Below are 19606 nucleotides of genomic sequence, written 5' to 3' on the forward strand. Positions count from 1 at the left end.
CATGAGGCCGATTGTGACTTTAAAAATTACAATTACAGCAGCAGTTCTTAAATGAGGGTTCGCAACCCCATGTGAGGTAGCCTGATAAGAAAATGGGGTCACGGGAGAATTTCCCAAAATCCTGAAAAAAAATCTATATGCAAAATAAATTAACTGTTCGAATATCGTCTTTGTATCTCAAAATCATGGTAATGTGGTTAACCTTAAAAATCTTAATGTAAATGATTCAAATCTGAAAGATAGAATTCAACCAGAGAGTGCCCTTAGATCATTGGAATCGGCTGCCCTTGACCGTTGCACATTAACCACTTCCACAGAGAAGGCTGCTACGCTGTGAAACACTATTGCAGACACTTTGGTATTACCCACAGCAACTGATATGGTGAAAACAATGTATGGGGAGGCAGAGGAACAGAAACTCACATTAATACCTTTGTCAAATAATGATGTTAAACAAAGAATTGATTCTCTGACTGAACGACTCAAGCTTATGCTCTCCGAATGGATGTTATCTTTGAGGGCCGAGATGGCCATGTATTGAATTGATTCTCTGACTGAACGACTCAAGCTTATGCTCTCCGAATGGATGTTATCTTTGAGGGCCGAGATGGCCGTGTATTGAATTGATTCTCTGACTGAACGACTCAAGCTTATGCTCTCCGAATGGATGTTATCTTTGAGGGCCGAGATGGCCATGTATTGAATTGATTCTCTGACTGAACGACTCAAGCTTATGCTCTCCGAATGGATGTTATCTTTGAGGGCCGAGATGGCCATGTATTGATTTTTGTTCGCTATCGCAGCTGAAATGACTGAACGTGAGACTAAGGTTAAAGATAATAATTCCTCGGCTCCCAAGGAAAAAGACGGAGTGAATTACACATTGGGGTTGATACCTGGTGAGCCAGAGTCTGCCACAGTGACCTCTCATTCCAAGAAATTTAAGAAGAATAACAGGAAAAATGCTAAAAATGAAGTTGGGAAAGTGGCTACTGAGACCAGAGATAATCATAAGCCAATAGAAAATGCAAAGGATAATAAGGGTACCCTGAAGGCGGGGCAACTCTCTGGGGAATACAAAAGAAGGCAGCCAAACATCAATGCTGGCCTTCATTCAAACAATCCGGAATCAACATACACCCAACTTGTCATTTTGGACTCCAACTTGACATTTAAGAAACATGTGAAGAAGGTGGTTTAACATGGTTAAGTTTGGATTATCCAACTTTAGGCTTATCAGTCCTTTCCTTCCTCTGGAGGCCACCGAACTATATATGCTGTGATCCTCTCACAGCTGAGATATAGCCTCACATGCTGGTCACAAACAGGAGCTACTATTTTGAAACAAATTGAATTCACTCAAACAAACAAACACTTAATATTTTTGATAACAAACCAAGCAGTTACCACCATTGTCATATCATTTACAAACATACTTTATTTAGTCTGGATAGGTTTAAGCGGTATGTAGATGCAAGCCTTGCCTTTAAGATCCTGCATGGTTTTGCCCCTCCACCCCTATGCCGGCATATCATGCTCAACGAAAGCACCTCCAGGGTAACAAGGGCAGTAACTAAAGGGGATTGCATTGTCCCTTTTTCGACACAATAAAATCGGCCAATCGGCCTTCTCTGTTAGAGCTACAATATCCTGGAATGCAATGCCCATGAACTTGAGAAGCTGCACTGATTAATGTACTTTTACATTTAAACTTTTACATTTAAATCTATCCAAACCTGTTATCTATGGTTCCTCATATCTACGACGACAGTTGATGATAGTGTTGTTGTTGTTGTTAGAATGATATATTATTGGATGTAATGGTATTGGTATTTTGTATTGTTTTAGTGAGTATGTGTATTGTGACTGTGTAATTGTTGTCATGATGTGGTCCTCTTTGGGTACAGCGAGCACCCTCTCCCTCTCTCTGCACCATCCACCTCTCTCTCTCACCACCTCTCTCTCTCTTCCCCTTCACCCGGGCTCTGTTAGTCAGGTCATAAATTCCTAGAAGATGTTCTCTCCTCATGGCCAGAGTATATAGAGAGAGTGAGTTTCACAGGAGAATAAAGGAACCTCTTCCACATCACAGAACTTGAGAACTGAACAATTTCCATGTTTTGGAGAATGTGTACACGGTCGGGGAAGAATCCAGCTACCACCGGTCCATTTCATTTAATGTTTGTGAAACTCATGAGAGACAATACAGCCACATTACCATAACTCTTTTTATACAAGAGTCTCAGCTGTGAGGCTTGCATCTAATTGTTGTATAAAATAAATGAGTAAAGATACAACTATTTGTGAAATGATGTATTGTGATTTTAAACTTTTTAATGAAGGAAACTCCAATTCCCTTTGGAGTTTAACTAAATCCTTGGCTCGCCCCTTGAGCACAGAATATAACCCCCACCGGGAGGAATTCCCTTCAGACCAGCTTACCTTGGTTACCGAGAGGGCTAAGGTTTGAGTCGAGACCAGTACCTCATCACAGAGGGAGCTAAGGTTTCAGACCAGCTTACCTCGGTTACCACGGGAGGGCTAAGGTTTGAGTCGAGACCAGTACCTCATCACAGAGGGAGCTAAGGTTTCAGACCAGCTTACCTCGATTACCACAAGAGGGCTAAGGTTTGAGTAGATTGCTGAATCTTTTAACCGTACCACGTGGTTAAACTCTGAGACTATCGATCCAACAGAATAAGAGCTACTCTTCGATACTAATTACTAGTCTGCAGCTAGAAATTATGTACCCATGAATGCGAAGGCCGACAACCGCCGACACATCTATTCTATAACAACATTTCTGAATGGGACTCTGAACTATCCATTCTAACCACGGAAGCGAGAGAGAGAGTGTGGACAAACTCTCTAACAGAAACAAACTTTCCAACAGAGATCACGACGACACACTGAGCGTAAATATTTATATTGATTGCAGTTATTCCCGAATGAGTGAGCGTTCATGTGCAAAGGATTAGCATTTCAATTAATATGATTATCAAGTGTGTAGTGATTCATTTGCATAATTCCCGCCTTTTTCGGTCTACACCCACTTCCCTTTTGCCCACCAAGCCGCAATACCGGGGTAGCCCACTAGGGCAAATCCCCTATCATTTCCTTGTAATCATATCTACTTTGTTTGTTTGTATGTGCATTTCTGCGATTATTTAGTTAGTTAATAAATAAATTATTGAGACAATTGATGTATGGAGGATTCAAAGTGAAGACTGGGTGCAGATAACAACAATTTACGACTTTTGGAATGAGACCTGAGGTAAAGAATAATTCATTAATTAGAAGACTAATTGATCAGATTTTAAAATATCTGAAGAGTTATATTAGGAAAATTATAACTTTGTAATCTGAATATTTCCCTGGTGCCCCAACTTCCTAGTTAATTACATTTACCTGATTAGTTAATCACGTAATAATAATGACAGAAAATTGATTTGGTAAACTAACAGTCTTCAGTTTAATGATGCCAAAGACACGACATTGTCCTTGTCCTGGGACTACGGGGGCTAATTAGCTTTTGGCTAACCCTGGCACATTTACATGGATGTTGCATTATTGTAATATTGATGTTGATCAATGTGCATTGTACCCTATAAATGAATATCAGAGCATGATGATGTTTCATTTCACACCGAGACTTGGTGGTTATCGAGGGGGTGTTGAGAAATATTTTTCTCATCGAGAGAGGAACTGTTGTCATTCACAATGAGTGCAAAAAAAATAATACTTTGTGTAATGAAAAGAAAATGTGTAACAGACACATTCGGGAAACTGAACAAGCTGAATGAAAGCATGCAAGGGAAATACAAAAACCTTCTATAGATGAGTGACCGAATCAGTGGATTCAGAGGAAATCATTCATATTGGAGAGAGACTCTTTCAAAAGCAAACCATGCCCTGTTCCCAGTGTCTGTTTTCCAGACATGGGGAGATTCATTTTGATTAATTGTTTATTTTATTTTATTTAACCTTATTTAACCTTATTTAACTAGGAAAGTTAGTTAAGAACAAATTATTATTTACAATGACGGCCTACCAAAAGGCAAAAGGCCTCCTGCGGGGACGGGAGATTTAAAATAAATAAATATAGGACAAAACACACATCACAAGAGAGACAACACAACACTACATAAAGAGAGACCTAAGACAACAACAACATAACATGGCAGCAACACATGACAACGCAGCATGGTAGAAACACCACATGACAACAACATGGTAGCAACACAACATGGTAGCAGTACACAACATGGTACAAACATTATTGAGCACAGACAACAGCACAAAGGGCAAGAAGGTAGAGACAACAATACATCACACAAAGCAGCCACAACTGTCAGTAAGAGTCCATGATTGAGTCTTTGAATGAAGAGATTGAGATTAAACTGTCCAGTTCGAGTGTTTGTTGCAGATCGTTCCAGTCGCTAGCTGCAGTGAACTATTCACCTTTCAGGCCCAACTATTGATCTTTCAGCTGAACAATAACCTAAAATAAAAGGTAAAATCTACACTGGAGTTGCTTACCAAGAAGACAGTGAATGTTTCTGATTGGCCGAGTTACAGTTTTGACATAAATCTACGTGAAAATCTATGGTAAGACCTGAAAATGGTAATCAATCAATTTGACAGAACTTTGAAAAGAATTTTGAAAAGAATCATGGTCAAATGTTGCACAATCCAGATGTGGAAATCTCTTAGAGACTTCCCCAGAAAGACTCACAGCTGTAATCGTTGCTAAAGGTGCTTCTACAAAGCATTGATTCAGAGTCGTGAATACTGATGTAAATGAGATATCTATATTATATTTTTAATACATTTGAAAAAATTCTCAAAACATGTTTTCACTCTCATTATGGGGTATTGTGTGTAGATGGGTGAGATTTAAATAAATATTGAATCAATTTTGAATTCAGACCGTAACACAACAAAATGTGCAGTAAGTCAAGGGGTATAAATACGTTCTTACTTTTTTAAAATTATACTGAACAAAAATATCAACGCAAAATGAAACAATTTCAACAATTTTACAGAGTTACAGTTCATATGAGGAAATCAGTCAATTGAAATAAATAAATTAGGCCCTGATCTATGGATTTCACATGACTGGGTTGGTGGGCCACCACAATCACTTGAGAGCCAGGCCCAGCCAATCAGAATTAGTTTTTCCCCACAAAAGGGCGTTATTACAGACATAAATACTTCTTAGTTTCATCAGCCGTTTGGGTGGTCTCAGATGATCCCTCAGGTGAAGAACCCGGATGTGGAGGTCCTGGGCTGGTGTGGTTGCATGTAGTCTGCGGTTGTGAGGCCGGTTGGATGTACTGCCAAATTCTCTAAAATGACGTTATGGTAGAGAAATTAAAATTCAATTCTCTGGCAATAGCTCTGGTGGACATTCCTGCAGTCAGTATGCCAATTGCACACTCTCTCAAAACTGAAGGCATCTGTGACATTGTGTTGTGTAACAAAACTGCACATTTTAGAGAGGCCTTTTATTGTTCCCAGCACAAGGTGCACCTGTGTAATGAGCATGTTTCTTGACATGCCACACCATCCAGGTGGATGGATTTTTTGGGGCAAAGGAGAAATGTTCACTAACAGGGATGTAAACACATTTTTGCCCAAATTTTGAGAGAAATAAGATTTTTGTGCATATCGAAAAATTCTGGGATCTTTTATTTCAACTCATGAAACATGGGACCAACATTTTACATGTTGCATTTGTATTTTTGTTCGGTGTGTATATAGCTAGCTAGTTAGCTATGTTAGCTAATAAAACCAATCTTCACATTACATACAATAGCATAATGCTGCAACAGTTTCATCAAACAGATGTAGAATGTTAAAGAATGTCAATTCTTACCTTGATCATCGGTAGCTACTCTCTATTAGCTCGTATCTCCAATATTATGTTGAGGCTCATCCCAAATAATACCTGTGTCCGGCAGTACACTGCATTTTGACTGATGTTGTAGCATCTTAGCCTGACTTTTTTGATAATTGTGCAATTCATAAACCGGGTGGAAAAATAACACCCACCACCCGACAAATATGGGTAGATTTTGGAATTGGCGGGTAAGAATGTCAATTTCACCAGAGCATTTGGGAAAAGTAAAACATTTATCAAATCTGAAGCCAAAATGTAGTTGGTCGATTTGACCCGAAATGCTAATAAAGTGTAACTTTGTCCTTGTGTTTCTTGGCTATTTACATAGTTTTGTTCAAGTGCTAGGTTGTTTTCAATATTACAGTAGTTTGAATTTTCCTGCAATTGGCTGCTCCTAGCGAAGAGACAAAAGCTGTGTAATAATGTAAATAGCCAAGAAACACAAGGACAAAGTCTCAGTAGACTTTAGTTTCAAATAAATTAGACCAACTGTTATGCCTGTGCTCAGCGCTTCGAACAATTCATCTTTCACTCAGCTCTTTATGTGCGTACAGCCCCCAGCCAGGCAGTGTTGAGGCACCAGTTGGGAGAGGCCATATAAATCCTAGTTCTTTCACTTTCAGTGATTTAATTTACAAGCTATGAAGCAAAACAACAGAAATACTTTGAAAACAGCTACTGCATAATTATTTTTTTGTTGTTGTTGCTATAAACGAGATCATACTTGACTATTGTTATTCACAAATGTGAGTGAAATGCTCAACACTTGTGGTACCACCCGGGTGTTCATTTTAGGCCTTGGAAACATGTGATAATCGTAAAAGACCCGATTATCACATTATGACGTCACTGCAGCGTGACGTCATAAAGACGGACGCTCCATTCTATATGTAGATCATATGTAGATCCTATGTAGATCCTATGCAGATCCTATGCAGATCCTATGTAGATCCTATGTAGATCCTATGCAGATCCTATGTAGATCCTATGCAGATCCTATGTAGATCCTATGCAGATCCTATGCAGATCCTATGTAGATCCTATGTAGATCCTATGTAGATCCTATGCAGATCCTATGTAGATCCTATGCAGATCCTATGTAGATCCTATGCAGATCCTATGTAGATCCTATGTGGATCCTATGTGGATCCTATGTAGATCCTATGCAGATCCTATGTAGATCCTATGTGGATCCTATGCGGATCCTATGTAGATACTATGCAGATCCTATGTAGATCCTATGTGGATCCTATGTGGATCCTATGTAGATCCTATGCAGATCCTATGTAGATCCTATGTAGATCCTATGCAGATCCTATGTAGATCCTATGCAGATCCTATGCAGATCCTATGTAGATCCTATGTAGATCCTATGTAGATCCTATGCAGATCCTATGCAGATCCTATGTAGATCCTAATTAGATCCTATGCAGATCCTATGTAGATCCTATGCAGATCCTATGTAGATCCTATGTAGATCCTATGCAGATCCTATGTAGATCCTATGTAGATCCTATGTAGATCCTATGTATGTGTACCCTTGCTTTTACCTCTAATGTTCTGGTGCCAACTCCCGAAAGAGAGGTTTCATTATACTCCATAGAACAAGGTGTTCAGTATATCACCCTGCAGCAGTCTCTAATAATAGTAAAGTAAAGCAGTATGTACATATTATCGTGTCATTGGAGCACAGGAGTGATGGCTGTTGTTATTAATGGGCCTCTGTACGCCTATGTAGATATTCCATTTGAAAATCAGCCGTTTCCAGCTACAATAGTCATTTACAACATTAACAATGTCTACACTGTATTTCTGATCAATTTTATGTTATTTTAAAGGACAAAACAAGGTGCTTTTCTTTCAAAAACAAGGACATTTCTAAGTGACCCCAAACTTTTGAACGGTAGTGTACATATTTTTTATTCATAGCAAATACAACATGATCCCCAGATGTCCTAAAGCACTGGGTCGGGGACCCTTCAGTAATGCTTCTGGTTATCTAATTAAAGGTTTCTTTGGGAATTTAAAACAGGAGGCCACTTAATAACATATTATTAGCGTATTACATCAAAGCAGCGATTAGATAAATGAGCAGTAATGACATGAATCTGGCCATAACCCATCGATTCCTGGTCTTTCAGCTCTAGGGTATTCAGTTAACAATACTGAAGACTTTCTCCTGTCTCGGCGGATAGAGAATAGATTAACACTGAATTCAGACTGTTTTTCTGTCTTTAAATAGAAAATAGACCTGCCATGCGTAGGTGTAGCTAAATCATACGCACAAAGCCTTTTATAGAACGCTGCCTGTCGCCTGTCAACATGACTTTGACGGTTCCTCAGGATTAGAACTAGGTTTGGGTTTAAACGTCAAGCCCTTAACAGAATATAAGAATAGGCTCCTTCAAAGAGTTAGAAGAAATGAGTGGCCTTTACAGCACGCCATTTCAGAAACGATTAGCCCGAATAGATGAACGATGCGTCGACGGTTGATGATGTAAGGCCTATTCAATCTAGATGTATCGCCTCATCCCTGTCATTAAATTGTTTTAAAGATTAATGTCTAACTCTCACGGTCAAACCTGGTGAAATTAAGTATTGGTATTTTAGGCACAAAAGAGAGTATAGCCAAGGAATAGCTTGTATGGTATCCTAAGATCTATTCTTTTAGAGATTTGTCATACACAAGGCCTAACAGTATAAAATGACATTTTATTGCAATCACTGTGGGCGATTTTTATAGACTGTAGGCACATTTCGTGGGTGTCTTTGAATATTTAAATCCCCATAAACTGATTATTTTTTGTAGGGTGAATAGCTGGCTATAAGCTAGGCCTGTAACCACAATGTATGGGTGGCATGGGTAATACCCGAGACACATTTGAATATAGTACTTTACATTGAATTGGTACCAGATATACGGCAGCTGACTGCAGGCGACAGCCTTCTCAAGCCGTTCAGACATTTAGACTACAAGAAAGCGGCGTTATTTTTGAACTTAAGCTTTTTGCTCGTTTAAGGCTAAATAGCTCTGACCCAGGGGAGAAGTGTCGCCTTCCTTCACTACTGGCCCAGTGTACAGATTGAGCACCGAAACTACCGTGAACAACAAGTGTGTTGTGTTTCCGTGTACGTCTCCGTGGCTGCCCATTTAACTACAACACGGAACAAGGAAACACCTGATGCCCTGCAGTTGCGCATCTTTCACTGACTCTCATACCACTCGTTTTCCTCTGACAACAATACGTCCCAGAGTCCACAAATACCAACTGGTAAGTAGCCTATACTTGTCAACTATCTCAATTTGTTTGAAATAAGGAGTTTTTTTCCTCTCGATATTGTTTTAATGAAGAAACAGCGAAACACTAATGTGTCACGTTAGATTTCTGGTGCGTAATGTATCCGAATGGCTCTGTTCTATGAAATACTGTCAGCACTAAAGTCTAACACCTTTGTTTCAAGACCGAAGCATAATGAAATCTACTAATTATAGCGGAATGAAACCTAGTAGGCCTAATTATAGCCTATTTAATTTGGGTGGGGGATTGTGGATTGAATACAGGTAGACATTGCCTAATCAGTGACCAAAGCTATCAAACATGAATTGCCAACAGAACATGGCAACGAATGCAAAAGAAAGGCTATTTGTCCCACAAGGCACCCTATTTCCTACGGTACAGTGCACTCCTTCTGACCAGAACTCTATGAGCCCTGGTCTAACAGTGCACTCCTTCTGACCAGAACTCTATGAACCCTGGTATAACAGTGCACTCCTTCTGACCAGAACTCTATGAACCCTGGTCTAACAGTGCACTCCTTCTGACCAGAACTCTATGAGCCCTGGTCTAACAGTGCACTCCTTCTGACCAGAACTCTATGAACCCTGGTCTAACAGTGCACTCCTTCTGACCAGAACTCTATGAGCCCTGGTCTAACAGTGCACTCCTTCTGACCAGAACTCTATGAGCCCTGGTCTAACAGTGCACTCCTTCTGACCAGAACTCTATGAGCCCTGGTCTAACAGTGCACTCCTTCTGACCAGAACTCTATGAGCCCTGGTCTAACAGTGCACTCCTTCTGACCAGAACTCTATGAGCCCTGGTCTAAAATTCGGTACACTTTACATCTCATGGGTTTCCGTGGTGGAGTTAGTCTGTAAAATAACATGTGTAATGGCAATATTAATAAAAGTTAATATACAGTAAAGACTGATTAACACAATGCTTCGTGTATTGATATGTTTTCTCTTTCTTTAATACACTTGATTTTACAAGGTTTTGTTTGTTCAAGATTGTGTTGATAGTGATTGAAACCAGACTGGAGGCACAAGGACATCCATTGATTATTATTCTATTCTGTTGTACACTGTGTGATTCTGTAGCAGCTGACAACGCCACTGCGTTTTGTTTTGACTTCCTACAAGCCTCTCGGGTTGGTATTTACTGAACGATTAGAACAGACAAGGGCCTTCAAGAGGCCAGTTAGACATGTTGTCTTCTTCTGTTCAGGTGTCTCCCTGTTGCAACTTGTAATAAACCTGATAGATTTGTTTTAATTGATATTATCAACGGCTGCTCTAACTTTTTGTTCACCTGGATATTCCTATTACAGAATGTATGTGCGTTTTTGTTCAGATCTCGTCATAGGACAATGTCTGAGGGTAAAACAGTCACTTCCAAGGCTGTGGAGCTGGAGCCCCCAGAACTAGGACCAAAGACCCAGTCCTCCCCTCGGCCCCAGAGTCAACCTGACCCCCAGAGCAACCACCCGCCCCAGAGTCAACCGGACGCCCAGAGCAACCAGCCGCCCCAGAGCAACCAGCCGCACCAGAGCCCCCAGGCCCAGAGCCCCCAGGCCCAGAGCTCCCAGGTCCCGGAGAGTGGTCATCCCGAGGTAGAGACAGAGGAGAGAGGGTCTGCTGCCCCTACACCTGATATTGGAGCTGGACCCAGGGATGGAGCTGGACCCGGGGATGGAGCTGGACCCGGGGCCAAGGGGAACCGTTGGACTTCTGCACTAAATCAGTTCAAACTCAAGAGGTTCTTTGTTTTGAGGGTAATAATACCCTACTTTTTAAAACTTATCCTACTGTAAAGGTTTACTGTACACACATAGTAGATATACTACTGTAAAGGTTTACTGTACACACATACAGTGGGGCAAAAAAGTATTTAGTCAGCCACCAATCGTGCATGTTCTCCCAGTTAAAAAGATGAGAGAGGCCTGTAATTTTCATCATAGGTACACTTCAACTATGACAGACAAAATTAGAAAAAATTATCCAGAAAATTACATTGTAGGATTTTTAATTAATTTATTTGCAAATGATGGTGGAAAATAAGTATTTGGTCACCTACAAACAAGCAAGATTTCTTTTTAAGTGGCAAAACTTGCACATTTGGTGGCTGACTAAATACTTTTTTGCCCCACTATAGTAGGTCTACTACTGTAACGGTTTACTGTACACACATAGTAGGTCTACTACTGTAAAGTGAAATCAACATTTCAATGGTTCTACTACACAGATGAATTACATTTGAATTATTGTAGTGATCCACAATGCCACGTTTATTTACTCTCAATGCAGTTTGATCAGATTAAGACCCCAGATTAACGTCCCCCTCAACCAGCTGTGTCTGTCCACTCCTACAGTAAATATAATAATGATTAACCAGCTGCCAGGCCAACGAGACACTCCTAAACTAGCCACATTAATCTGAGCTTTTACAGTGCATTCAGACACCTTCTCTTTTTCAAAAATGTGTTTTTACGTTACAGCCTTATTCTAAAATTGGTTAAAGATATATTTTTCCTCATCAATCTATACATAATTCCCCATAATGACAAAGCAAAGTACAGAGAGATCATTGATGAAAACCTTCAGAGCGCTCAAGACTGCAGACTGGGGTGAAGGTTCACCTTCCAAGAGGACAATGACCTTAAGCACACAGCCAAGACAACGCAGGAGTGGCTTCAGGACAAGTCTCTGAATGTGCTTTAGTGGCCCAGCCGGAACCCGGACTTGAACCCGATCTAACATCTCTGTAGAGACCTGATAATAGCTGTGCAGCGACACTCCCCATCCAACCTGACAGAGGTTGAGAGGATCTGCAGAGAAGAATGGGAGAAACCCCCCAAATACAGGTGTGCCAAGCTTGTAGCGTCATACCCAAGACGACTCGAGGCTGTAATCGCTGCCAAAGATGCTTCAACAAAGTACTGAATTAAAGGGTTTGAATACTTATCGTATGTTAATGTGATATTTCAGTTTTTATTTTTTTTATAAATTGGCCAAATTTATGTGGTGGAAAAACTATTTTATCCATTTAGAATAAGGCTGTAACATAACAAAATGTTGAAAAAAGTTAAGGGGTCTGAATACTTTACGAAGGCACTGTATTTACTGACATGTCAATGTGTTCCAAATGGCACCCTATTCCCTATATAGTGCACTACCTCTGATCAGGGCTAGCACCCTATTCCCAAATAGTGCACTACCTCTGATCAGGGCTAGCACCCTATTCCCTATATAGTGTACTACCTCTGATCAGGGCTAGCACCCTATTCCCTCTCTAGTGCACTACCTCTGACCAGGGCTGGCACCCTATTCCCTATATAGTGCACTACCTCTGACCAGGGCTGGCACCCTATTCCCTATATAGTGCACTACCTCTGATCGGTGCTGGCACCCTATTCCCTCTCTAGTGCACTAGTTTTGAACAGGGCTGACACCCTATTCACTATATAGTGCCCTACTTAAGACCTGCAAAATGTGTGGTTTCACATGTTAATAACTTTTTCACGCCTGAAAATCCAATTTGCACTTTCACTTGTAAGACAACTCCACATGTAAGACAACTCCACATGTAAGACAACTCCACATGTAAGACAACTCCACATGTAAGACAACTCCACATGTAAGACAACTCCACATGACTCCACATGTAAGACAACTCCACATGACTCCACATGTAAGACAACTCCACATGACTCCACATGTAAGACAACTCCACATGACTCCACATGTGAAAATCGCACTTTCGCTTTTGAGCCATTTTAATATCAAGAAAAACGTCTGAAGTCGAGGACAACATTTGTACAAAACAAACTCAAAAGTATTAAAGGAAAACTGTATTTTTTTTGTTTTGTTTCATTAGTCCATTGTTGACATAGTCCCAAAATATTTAGCTCGTCAGCAATCACATTTTCAAGATATGTAACTTTCTAAATACAGAAATGATCCCCGTAGGATGCGTTTTGCATCATAAGATGCATTTTATTTCCCGATTTGACATATATACAGTATATCAGCCACCTGAGTCCCTCTCAACAGAGCAGAATAGATTCAAGTTCACTGTGACTCAGATGATAATGATCGCTAATGGTCGAAATAATTCTGAAGTTTTAGCTCTCATAACTGCAAGATGTGTATTTTAAACGTGGCTATTGTCCCGTTTTAAAGGTTGAACTGTAATCTAAAACATTGCTTACCTGTCCTGTGCAGCCTGGGACCCTGGACCAATCCCTAGAAGACATCAAGGCTCTGATCAATCAGGAGGACGGAGCTGTCCACGGTGTCTGGCTCATGGCTGAGTGAGTTTCATTGTTACCCATACCGTCTCTTCTAATCCCTTACAACAACAAAAAATACATGTCAAATGAGCATTTTCACATGTATTAAATATAGGCGGCAGGGTAGCTTAGAGCGTTGGACTAGTAACCGAAAGGTTACAAGTTCATATCCCCGAGCTGACAGTCGTTCTGCCCCTGAACAGGCAGTTAACCCACTGTTCCTAGACCAGTTAACCCACTGTTCCTAGGCCGTAAAAAATATATTAAAAAAAATCCACAGTAGGAGTCAAATGTACTCATGGATACCCTTTGTATGTGTCCATTGAGAAGAAAGTTAGCATTGGCTGGTGAAACTACCTCTAAACTACATTAGCACTTCCAGTCTTTGTGCTAATGCTAGCAGATACCCATAGACTTCCAGGCATTGTGCTAATGCTAGCAGATACCATAGACTTACAGTCATTATGCTAACACTAGCAGATACCCATAGACTTTCAGTCATTGTGCTAACGCTAGCAGAGACCCATAGAAATCCAGTCGTTGTGCTAATGCTAGCAGATACCCATAGACTTCCAGGCATTGTGCTAACGCTAGCAGATACCCATAGACTTTCAGTCATTGTGCTAATGCTAGCAGAGACCCATAGACATCCAGTCTTTGTGCTAACGCTAGCAGATACCCATAGACTTCCAGGCATTGTGCTTATGCTAGCAGATACCCATAGACTTCCAGGCATTGTGCTAATGCTAGCAGATACCCTTAGACATCCAGTCTTTGTGCTAACGCTAGCAGATACCCATAGACTTCCAGGCATTGTGCTAACGCTAGCAGATACCCATAGACTTCCAGGCATTGTGCTAACGCTAGCAGATACCCATAGACTTCCAGGCATTGTGCTAACGCTAGCAGATACCCATAGACTTCCAGGCATTGTGCTAACGCTAGCAGATACCCATAGACTTCCAGGCATTGTGCTAACGCTAGCAGATACCCATAGACTTCCAGGCATTGTGCTAATGCTAGCAGATACCCATAGACTTCCAGGCATTGTGCTAACGCTAGTTAACAATTGCACTAGTTAGCAACTTCCTTCAAACTGCTCGCAGAGACACATCTGACTCTGGGTCAGTAGATAAAGGACCTCATCTGACTCTGGGTCAGTAGATAAAGGAACTCTGACTCTGGGTCAGTAGATAAAGGAACTCTGACTCTGGGTCAGTAGATAAAGGGCCTCATCTGACTCTGGGTCAGTAGATAAAGGGCCTCATCTGACTCTGGGTCAGTAGATAAAGGAACTCTGACTCTGGGTCAGTAGATAAAGGGCCTCATCTGACTCTGGGTCAGTAGATAAAGGAACTCTGACTCTGGGTCAGTAGATAAAGGGCCTCATCTGACTCTGGGTCAGTAGATAAAGGGCCTCATCTGACTCTGGGTCAGTAGATAAAGGAACTCTGACTCTGGGTCAGTAGATAAAGGAACTCTGACTCTGGGTCAGTAGATAAAGGGCCTCATCTGACTCTGGGTCAGTAGATAAAGGGCCTCATCTGACTCTGGGTCAGTAGATAAAGGGCCTCATCTGACTCTGGGTCAGTAGATAAAGGGCCTCATTTGACTCTGGGTCAGTAGATAAAGGGCCTCATCTGACTCTGGGTCAGTAGATAAAGGGCCTCATCTGACTCTGGGTCAGTAGATAAAGGGCCTCATCTGACTCTGGGTCAGTAGATAAAGGGCTTCATCTGACTCTGGGTCAGTAGATAAAGGGCTTCATTGCCAAAAATCCCAAAGCGTCCGTTTTAAGGAGGAAGATGGCATTATCCAGTGTCTGGCTGAGTGAGTTTATCACATAGAAATACATTATAGATTCTTTATCACTTTGTCTCTTTGATGTCCTTGTTTCCATGGTCATTCTAGGCAGAGTGAGCTGGTTGTAAACTGGTTTTCTGGTTTAGAGGACTTCATATAATCAGGTTACAACCATCTGATCAGTGTCAGAGCCAGGTAGGGGTTTTCCTGATGTGTTTCCATCATAGGTGCAACTGAAACAAACCACTGATCAACAGTATGGACATGAGGCCAATCGCTTTTCTCTGGAATTGATTTACTTGGAGCAGAAACACTCCAAACCCGGTCACTCTCAGCATGGGGGAATCGTCAGGGAAACAAACTTGGTCACTCTCAGCATGGGGGAATCGCCAGGGAAACAAACCTGGTCACTCTCAGCATGGGGGAATCATCAGGGAAACAAACCTGGTCACTCTCAGCATGGGGGAATCATCAGGGAAACAAACCTGGTCACTCTCAGCATGGGGGAATCGTCAGGGAAACAAACCTGGTCACTCTCAGCATGGGGGAATCGTCAGGGAAACAAACCTGGTCACTCTCAGCATGGGGGAATCGCCAGGGAAACAAACCTGGTCACTCTCAGCATGGGGGAATCGTCAGGGAAACAAACCTGGTCACTCTCAGCATGGGGGAATCGTCAGGGAAACAAACCTGGTCACTCTCAGCATGGGGGAATCGTCAGGGAAACAAACCTGGTCACTCTCAGCGTGGGGGAATCGTCAGGGAAACAAACCTGGTCACTCTCAGCGTGGGGGAATCGTCAGGGAAACAAACCTGGTCACTCTCAGCATGGGGGAATCGTCAGGGAAACAAACCTGGTCACTCTCAGCATGGGGGAATCATCAGGGAAACAAACCTGGTCACTCTCAGCATGGGGGAATCGTCAGGGAAACAAACCTGGTCACTCTCAGCATGGGGGAATCGTCAGGGAAACAAACCTGGTCACTCTCAGCATGGGGGAATCGCCAGGGAAACAAACCTGGTCACTCTCAGCATGGGGGAATCGCCAGGGAAACAAACCTGGTCACTCTCAGCATGGGGGAATCGCCAGGGAAACAAACCTGGTCACTCTCAGCATGGGGGAATCGTCAGGGAAACAAACCTGGTCACTCTCAGCATGGGGGAATCGTCAGGGAAACAAACCTGGTCACTCTCAGCATGGGGGAATCGCCAGGGAAACAAACCTGGTCACTCTCAGCATGGGGGAATCGCCAGGGAAACAAACCTGGTCACTCTCAGCATGGGGGAATCATCAGGGAAACAAACCCGGTCACTCTCAGCATGGGGGAATAATCAGGGAAACAAACCCGGTCACTCTCAGCATGGGGGAATAATCAGGGAAACAAACCCGGTCACTCTCAGCATGGGGGAGTTGCCAGGGAAACAAACCTGGTCACTCTCAGCATGGGGGAATCGTCAGGGAAACAAACCTGGTCACTCTCAGCAAGGGGGAATCGCCAGGGAAACAAACCTGGTCACTCTCAGCAAGGGGGAATCGCCAGGGAAACAAACCTGGTCACTCTCAGCATGGGGGAATCGTCAGGGAAACAAACCTGGTCACTCTCAGCATGGGGGAATCGTCAGGGAAACAAACCTGGTCACTCTCAGCATGGGGGAATCGCCAGGGAAACAAACCTGGTCACTCTCAGCATGGGGGAATCGTCAGGGAAACAAACCTGGTCACTCTCAGCATGGGGGAATCGTCAGGGAAACAAACCTGGTCATTCTCAGCAAGGGGGAATCGCCAGGGAAACAAACCTGGTCACTCTCAGCATGGGGGAATCGTCAGGGAAACAAACCTGGTCACTCTCAGCATGGGGGAATCGTCAGGGAAACAAACCTGGTCACTCTCAGCATGGGGGAATCGCCAGGGACCTCACAATACGATATCAATATGCTTATTTGATATATACTGTATGATATGTACTCTTGTGATTTTCACGATTCTCACAATTCTATACGTATTGTGATTCTCATGATTCTATACGTATTGTGATTCTCACAATTCTATACGTATTGTGATTCTCATGATTCTATACGTATTGTGATTCTCACAATTCTATACGTATTGTGATTCTCATGATTCTATACGTATTGTGATTCTCATGATTCTATACGTATTGTGATTCTCTATGTTCTATACCTATTGTGATCATCACGATTCTATATGTATTGTGATTCTATACGTATTGTGATTCTCATGATTCTACGCGTATTGTGATTCTCTATGTTCTATACCTATTGTGATCATCACGATTCTATATGTATTGTGATTCTATATGTATTGTGATTCTATACGTATTGTGATTCTCATGGTTCTCACGATTCAAAAAAACAGATTCCACAGGGGATGTTCAGTGGGCTGCGGGGCTGTATTGATGAAAAACAGATTCCACAGGGGATGTTCAGTGGGCTGCGTGGCCGTATTGATGAATAACAGATTCCACAGGGGATGTTCAGTGGGCTGCGTGGCCGTATTGATGAAAAACAGATTCCACAGGGGATGTTCAGTGGGCTGCGTGGCTGTATTGATGAAAAACAGATTCCACAGGGGATGTTCAGTGGGCTGCGGGGCTGTATTGATGAAAAACAGATTCCACAGGGGATGTTCAGTGGGCTGCGTGGCCGTATTGATGAATAACAGATTCCACAGGGGATGTTCAGTGGGCTGCGTGGCCGTATTGATGAAAAACAGATTCCACATGGGATGTTCAGTGGGCTGCGTGGCTGTATTGATGAAAAACAGATTCCACAGGGGATGTTCAGTGGGCTGCGGGGCCGTATTGATGAAAAACAGATTCCATTTGGCATCGAATGGTGGGCTTTTGTACAGATGCCTGCCGTCACGGGACGGCGGGCAGGCCTCTTCACTCTAGTTATGAATGTGTCTCCCTTTGCCATATGGAAGCATTGTGTGATACACCGCACTGGGCTAGAATGGATACACCGGGAGCAACTGGAGGAAAAAGAGCTGAGCGCAAAACTCTGAGATATTCAGCAGGTAATTTAGATTGTAAAGTACATCACTGACGCCTGTTCACTAATCTATGTGGAGATTTGGGATCAGAGCATGACAATGTTTCCCTTCACACCGATACTTGGTGGTTATGGAGGGGGAGGGTTTTTTTCACATTGAGAGAGGATACTGTTGTCATCCACAATAGGATGTAAACAAACATATTTGGTTGACTTTCTGTGTAATGAAAATAAAATAACAGGTAACAGCATCAGTAAGTGTACCACACCAGTGATGACTGCTCACCTCCAACACTTGGAAGAGCACCGTGGGACCTACTTCCCAAACCGTTTGACTGATCCTGGCTCAGTTGACATGCCGGTAAGGGAAATGGAACAGCTGACTGAGCTGTCATGTGACCGAATGCTGCAGACAACGTATTCACGGGTCACTACGGAGTAGTTCTGGTTCCTGACTCGAAGGGAACGATACCCTGCCGTCTGCCTCTGAGCATTAATGTTGCGTTCAAAACAGCTGGGAACTTGGAACCAGGAAATCTACAACTTCAGTGCGTTCAAGACAACTGGGAACTATGGAGAGAAAAAAAAAACGAGCTCCAACTCGGAATTCCAACTCAGGAACTTAGGCCTCTTTCTAGAGTTCCGACTCTCTGAGCTGTAGATCACTGATGTCTCGATTTGACCTCGTATTGTTCTGAATTCCTAGTTGTCTTGAAAGCACCATAAAACTCATGGTACCTTTCACCAGTTCTTACCTGTGTGGAGCTGGAGTCAGGGCTCTCGTCTCCATTATAACCAAAGTATCCATCCAGGTTGGATGTGACAGCGGAGATGAGGTGCTCACTGTCGACCACGCCCCCTGACATGAGGGGACACGCCCCCCTGACTTTTAGAAGCTCTGAGGGGACATGCGTCAAGCCACACCCATCTCATTAGTGGTGGTGAGATAAGATACATTATGTCAGACTCATTTGTAATTGACTCTCATAGCCACACATTAAAATGATGTGATGGTGATTTGAGAATACAATCAGAAATACTGATCCAATGTTTTACAATTGACTGCCATAGCCCCAAATAAAAAAAAAAGTGAACATTGGCTGTTCATTATAGAATGGGTGAGGTCGCGAGAATTTTCAGATGTCAAAATGGGGTCGTGGGGCAAAATAAGTTCAGGAACCAATGTAGTACTTTGGACCAGAGCCCTGTGGGGAATGAAGTTCCATTTAGGACACAGACAGTCTCTTCCTGACGAAGCAGGAAGCAGGAAGAAGGCGTTATATATATATATATATATATATATACACACACACA

At 42.4% G+C, this 19606-nt stretch overlaps 1 protein-coding gene across 1 annotated transcript in view; it reads left to right on the plus strand.

Annotated features, from left to right (window-relative positions):
• The first annotated feature begins 9075 nt into the window (after nt 1-9075).
• LOC139410294 (tumor protein p63-regulated gene 1-like protein) overlaps nt 9076-19606 on the plus strand; it is a 66885-nt gene continuing 56354 nt past the window's right edge. Inside the window, exons 1-3 of the mRNA XM_071155784.1 lie at nt 9076-9174; nt 10537-10957; nt 13407-13495. Coding sequence (XP_071011885.1) covers nt 10553-10957; nt 13407-13495 — 494 coding nt within the window. The 5' untranslated portion in view covers nt 9076-9174; nt 10537-10552. The remainder of the gene's footprint in view (nt 9175-10536; nt 10958-13406; nt 13496-19606) is intronic.

This window comes from Oncorhynchus clarkii, chromosome 5 (genome assembly GCF_045791955.1).
Source record: "Oncorhynchus clarkii lewisi isolate Uvic-CL-2024 chromosome 5, UVic_Ocla_1.0, whole genome shotgun sequence".
Taxonomy (NCBI): Eukaryota; Metazoa; Chordata; class Actinopteri; order Salmoniformes; family Salmonidae; genus Oncorhynchus; species Oncorhynchus clarkii.